The sequence below is a fragment of the Hordeum vulgare genome, chromosome 5H, assembly GCF_904849725.1.
Source record: "Hordeum vulgare subsp. vulgare chromosome 5H, MorexV3_pseudomolecules_assembly, whole genome shotgun sequence".
Lineage (NCBI taxonomy): Eukaryota > Viridiplantae > Streptophyta > Magnoliopsida > Poales > Poaceae > Hordeum > Hordeum vulgare.
This window is the reverse complement of record NC_058522.1, coordinates 319,900,804-319,906,607: the sequence shown is the minus strand read 5'-3', so window position 1 is coordinate 319,906,607 and position 5,804 is coordinate 319,900,804. Positions and strand designations below refer to the sequence as shown.

The window sequence follows — 5,804 nt, the reverse complement described above, 5'->3', positions numbered from 1 at the left end:
GATGAAAAAGTGTGTTGGAGGTGGCGGTATACATCACATTCACCAGATAACACGGTTTCGGTCACCGGAGCTGGAGGTGGCGGTATACATCACATCCGACGGCTAGAAACGACCCGATCGTCAAAATGGACAGCTAAAAAAGCAAAACGCTGAGAGGGCTCGCTTTAGGTCCAGTTTTACTGTCCTAAATGATCTGCAGCCAAGTCAAAGATCAAACGGCCGGAGTAGATCACATGAAAAATAGGACGTGAAAAATCCACAATATTTTCAAGTTTGATCACATTGACCGGTGGCCGGAGTAGATCACTAAAGCTACGTCCTATTTTGGGACGGAGGGAGTAGATCACATTGGTTGTTGTTACGCAATGTTTTGAAAATCCAAATGAGCCAGAGCTGATCCGAAAATCCAAATGACCCAGGACTGTCTACAGACAGTCACTAACAGAGTGGGAGATATATGTTGACAAAAGATTGTTATGTTGCAAGGCACGTCAAATTAATGATATTCACTGCAAAAAAAATGATGATATTGAAGGACTATTATGATGGTTGTGTTACCACTCAAGTACAGGTGATTACTACTGTCGAGGGAGATGTGATCAAACAGTTAACAAATGAACACACCAAAATAGTTCGACAGCCATAGTTCCTATTCAGCGGTGATGCTAGTTCGACAGCCGTCGACAGATAATCAGAAACCATGCAACATACTCTAATTCTTAGACAAGGAAATGACCAAGGACTCCTCTAATTCTTCGTATAGCAGCTTATCATATGAGATAGAGAAGAAACATATGAAGCAATCCAGGACCGATAATGGGGAAAGAAAAAGCTAGTACAATATGTGACATAACTTCCATAGTTCCATACCATTTGCCAACCAACCACTATTGGTTCGGCATTTCCTTTCCAGGGATTCAAACCCGTCGGTTTCGGCGGGGATCGCTCCGTTCAAGGATACCGTAAGACCACCACCCCGAAAATTAGAGGGGCCTTACAAGCAGCAGAAACGAAAAGCAGCAGCGGCGTGTGCAGATCAAATTTACACATCGAAGAGGCTTTGCAATGTACAACTGGACCTACTGCAGCAGTGGGTATAATGAACCTGAGACTGCAGAAGCTGTTATCACCTCACCCTGCATGCCGGCACGGCAGAGGAGCACTTGGGGTTGGGAATGGCCCTGCAGTGGACGCTGTTTCCGGCCAGGCTGCGACGAACCCTATACTCAGGGAGGCCGCCGGCATGAACAACGGCTCCATCACTCCCACCGCCACTCTGCAATGGCTCGAGCGTCTCTACGACATCGCTCATCAGGGGCCTGGCCTTGGGGTTCTGGCTCAGACAGTAGTATGCAAGGCTGCAGGCCTTGTGAGCTGCTCTCACTGAATACTGTCCCTCCAGTTTTGGGTCGATGATTTGGTGAAGCCGCCTCTTGTCGCTCAGCTTGGGGCGAACCCAGTCAACCAGGCTGTGCTCCCTGCTTGCCCGGGATTTGTCGATGGACTTCCGCCCTGTCAGGAGCTCGAGGAGGACCACACCAAAGCTGTAGACATCACTTCTAGCAGTCAAGTGACCTGTCCAGTAGGTATATTCATGAAGTTGCCAAGAGAGACAAAAAGTTGCATGCATTCTTGTGTATCGCTCCAAAAAAATTACAAGGTAAAAACAATATTCCATACTAAATAGAAACAGTACATGATATATTTGTGCGTGATCTCAGATAATGTAGTTGCTATGGTGACTAGCTAATATGACACCAAGTTTGCTGGTAATGGCATGGTGGCATCATTAAGCGAATTTGTTTACCAAAGAAATTGTTGGAAAATGAGAGTAATACCGGTCATCACATATTCAGGAGCGGCATAACCGTATGTTCCCATCACCCGTGTTGATACATGGGTCTCATCACCTTCTGGGCCAGCTTTTGCCAGGCCAAAGTCTGACAGTTTAGCAGTATAATCCTGTGGCAATGTAAATAAGAGGCAAATGTCATTATCACAAACAAATAGGTATTTCTGATGGGTATGCAAAGAACTGAGAAGAAAAAAAGAAGCATGGGAAAGTAGCCAAGTATGAACACTCAACAGAGTCCAGCAGAATATTTGAGGTCTTAAAATCCCTGTAGATAACAGGCCTTTCAGCATTGTGGAGGCAAGCCAAACCTTTGGCAGCTCCCAGTGCAATAGACATCCTAGTTGCCCAGGGTAACGGAATAGCTGTCTCTGAGGGGGGAAACAATAGAAGGAGTCAACAAAACTTTTTTTGCTGTTTCATATACAAGTTTAACCCAAAATATAAATATAGCTCATACGATAGGAGAAAGAAGAATCATTAATAGGCACTTTTTGCAATTTGGATATAGCTCATAAAGTTTTCAACAAATACGCAACAAAGAGACCAGATTCAGGCTTCAGCTGCAGACGTGAAGCACTGGCAATTACATGCGGAAATTACTAATTTACTGGATAATCTCTAACACAGATGCTGATGATTAAATTGAAATCCTGAACTGAATCTACCAGAAACAGAGAACTGGGCATTGCTCACTTAGCTACATGCGTAAGTGTATAAAGATGCCTAACGGTATATGGCAATGAAAAGTCACGATATACTGACAAGAATATAATATACTTTTATTGTCCACGCTGTGGTCACCATGACGATGGTGTTGATGGCATTAGAGAAAGAAATCAGGAGAATATATGTAAAGATATGGCGCCACAGAAACTCTTTTATGATATCATGTGAGCTGCCAAGAGTAGTAGATGTATTACTTCGAAACAAGTGGTTTTCCAGACTTCCTCGAAACATGAACTCATAGACAAGCAGCCTGTGGTCATCTTCACAGCAATATCCAATCAACTTTACTAGGTTTGGATGTCTTAGCTGCCCCAAGAAATTAACCTCAGTCTGACAAAGAAATACAAAATGAGTAACACATTGAGAACTTTTTAGCAGAAAAACAAACAAAGAAATGATTTAACAGGGTAATAATATGACCAAAGCCATTGAACGTGGTTTGTAAAATATAATTTAATAGCCCTGTCAGAGTTGTTCATAGTTACATACGAAATCAGTCTCTTTGCTTGGTGCTATTGCTTCTGCTGACCATTATGTTTCCAAATCCGATACACGACAATGAATGCACTAAAGTAGTGATCTATATAAACGCTCTTATATTTCTTTGCGGAGGGAGTACAAGCACGACTCGGGCTATGCTTATATTATTCACATGCAAGATAAAGATAACCTTTCTCAACTTACGAATTTTCCAGTTTCCACATTCTTTCCGTAAATGTTAAATGTATACTCAAGAAAATGTTTTTGTAGCTGATAGAGAATTATCCTGACAAGGCATGCTAGTTTGCATGATACTCATTAAGGAAATTAAATGTGCATGGAGTCTCAATAAGGTTTCTTATGTCCTGGTACATCGCAAACACTACCAGGAATGACAAAATGGAATAACTTGGTTACTCACAAGCCATTCTCTGTGCCCTTGATGTCCATCTTTGTTGAGCACCTTGACGGCAACAGGCAGTGATTTCAAGCCAACCCTGACATTCTCATCTATGTAACCCTTGTAAACAGTCCCAAATCCTCCTTCGCCAAGAACATAATCGGCACGAAAGCTCTTTGTGATAGTTTCAAGCTCAAACAATGTGAATGCAATCACATTGTTGTATATCGAAATGTTCTTGGCATCTTCGATTTTCTTAGGTGTTGGAGGGTCACTTACATCTGATGAGGTGCGGGTGTGCTTCCTATCTGCAAGAGCATTCTTGTCGGAATGTTGTAACAAGTGGAGTTGCTGAACTGAAAACATACCATTGCAATGACAGAGAAATAAGTTCATGTTAGTGCCATTCATGCATCAATCAATCGGATAAAGCAAAAACAAACTATCACATTAAAAAGAGTAAAGCATAACAGATCTAATACTTAGTTTTATAAAGACATCATCAGTCGTGGAATTCAAGGAAAAGAAAGCCTTGAGCTCACAGCTCACTCATGTACTAGTACATAGAGCTGAGTCAAGGTGATTAGTTTGAAAATTACAGAGAGATTGGGTTATCAACAATATTATTATTTTGAGAGGTATAATTATAGAGAGAAGAAGGACAGTTATTCTCATGCCGAAGCGCATCAAGTAGCAACTCTGTAAATTGTAAAAGTAACATGAGGAGAGCAGGCCATTAAATACACTAGCTTGGACTATGTTTCTGAGTATAAGAGAAAAAAAGATTACACACGCGCAAATTGGTTACAGTAAGGGGTAAACAGGACCACCAGATCTACTTCACAGTTACAGATTGCTTTTTAAAAGGCAACTTGGTACTAGAAGAGATTATGTTAATTCAACGTGCAGGATCATGGCTTTCTTTTTTCTGAAAAACTGAAAGTCAACAGTACAGAGTGAGGGAGGGAGCACAGAGATTGCAGCCTCCAGTTCCACTGGGGCAAGGGCCTGTAAATATTCCCAATGAGATCAATGAAGCAGGATTTACGGTGCAAGAACCAAGAAGATGAAGAAGGAGAGAAGAATGGCGACTTGGGCAGCAAATGCAGGAGGCAAGAAGCCACAGTTGAACAAAAGTTGATACTCATCTCAGAGGAGAGAAATCAAATGGGGATTCAAGAAACCACAGCTCAACAAAAAGAGGATAAAATTGGAGCAAAAAATGCAGATTCTACACCAGAATCCCCCGTTCAAACAACAGAAGAAATATTTAGTCAGGCCGAAAGTTTAGATTTCAATCAACCAAAACCCTCTTTGGCAGTGCCACCTCGGAACAAGCCCTAGTAGAAGAAAGAAAGCCCGAATTCGCCACACACGTCACCAGGTGGAAGATCCTAATAAACCGGACGCCGTCACAAAAATCGAAGCAAAGAATGTTCTTCCGGCGATTCCACCAGGAATTCCATAGCGCGGATCTCAGCACCCACCAGCCCCAAAACAAGCGTCGGCAAGAAATCCCAAACCCAGCGTCGGGAAGGGTAACTAAGGAAGAACAAGGACCTTGCGCGTGCGCGGCGACGACGGCATTCTCCTCCCGCGTGCCGCAGTTCCCCATCTCTCCCCTCGTCGTCTCGCTTGCGGTGTGGTGGGTGGCGGGGGTCTTGTTCCTCTCTGCTGGCGGTAGCCCAGCCTCTCAGCTCATCCTCGGAGGGCGAGCGAGCTTCATCCTTGAGGAGAGAAGAGAAGAGAAGAGAGGAAGCGGGGAGGTGTGTCCTCTGGGGAGCAGCGGAGCGGATGGCTGTGCGAAACTGGAGCCGGCAGGAAGGGGAGGCACCGGCGGCAGAGCCTTAACCGTTACTTGTGACGAGTGACAGACAGGACTGATGAGTGATGAGAGAGGGGTGGTCGCTGTGGCCGTGGCTGTCCTCAAAAAGTACCACCGCCATTTCACTTCATTTCATATTGACATTTTTCTAGAGAACTTCATAATGAGTTGGTAGTAAGGTCACCTCCAACTTCGCCATACAAACGGACGCGTTTTTGTTCGCATTTTATCCGTTTAAATTGGTCCGGTGAACATTTATATTTGTTTTTTAATTGGATCGATGCTTGCGTTCAATTCGGACATGATCCATTTTTAAACAGCACGAATAAAAGAACATAATGAATATTTTAAACATATAAATATATTAATTAAACATTAATGTTGTTACATTAAAAGAAAACTGAATAAGCTAAAAATGAGGAGGCGCATTGTTCTAGGCGTCCTCTTCCTGGTCGTCGTCGGGGCCGGTGAGGTCGACAAGCGTCGGCGTCGGGCCAGTCCAGGGAAAGGCCGTCTCC

General features: G+C 43.5%; 1 protein-coding gene across 2 annotated transcripts; it reads right to left on the bottom strand.

Annotated features, from left to right (window-relative positions):
- Positions 1-732: 732 nt before the first annotated feature.
- LOC123396117 (probable serine/threonine-protein kinase PBL8) lies at positions 733-5,347 on the bottom strand. Of its 2 annotated transcripts, none has more exons than XM_045091162.1 (6): positions 5,022-5,347; positions 3,483-3,817; positions 2,776-2,911; positions 2,087-2,223; positions 1,839-1,962; positions 733-1,575 (listed from the first exon to the last, which is right to left on the bottom strand). In XM_045091162.1, the coding sequence occupies exons 1-6, from the start codon at positions 5,074-5,076 to the stop codon at positions 1,127-1,129; spliced, it is 1,236 nt and encodes a 411-aa protein (XP_044947097.1). In that variant the 5' UTR covers positions 5,077-5,347; the 3' UTR covers positions 733-1,126. The 2 variants fall into 2 exon arrangements, with proteins under 2 accessions (XP_044947097.1, XP_044947098.1); XM_045091163.1 differs by having other exon boundaries at positions 3,741-3,817; positions 5,022-5,345.
- Between the last annotated feature and the right edge of the window lie 457 nt (positions 5,348-5,804).

Coding starts and splice junctions, on each gene's coding strand:
- LOC123396117 (XM_045091162.1), bottom strand. CDS start 5,076: ATGGGGAACTGCGGCACGCGGGAGGAGAATGCCGTCGTCGCCGCGCAC. Junction 3,818..5,021: donor CGTCGCCGCGCACGCGCAAG/GTCCTTGTTCTT, acceptor GTATGTTTTCAG/TTCAGCAACTCCACTTGTTA. Junction 2,912..3,482: donor AAGGGCACAGAGAATGGCTT/GTGAGTAACCAA, acceptor TTTCTTTGTCAG/ACTGAGGTTAATTTCTTGGG.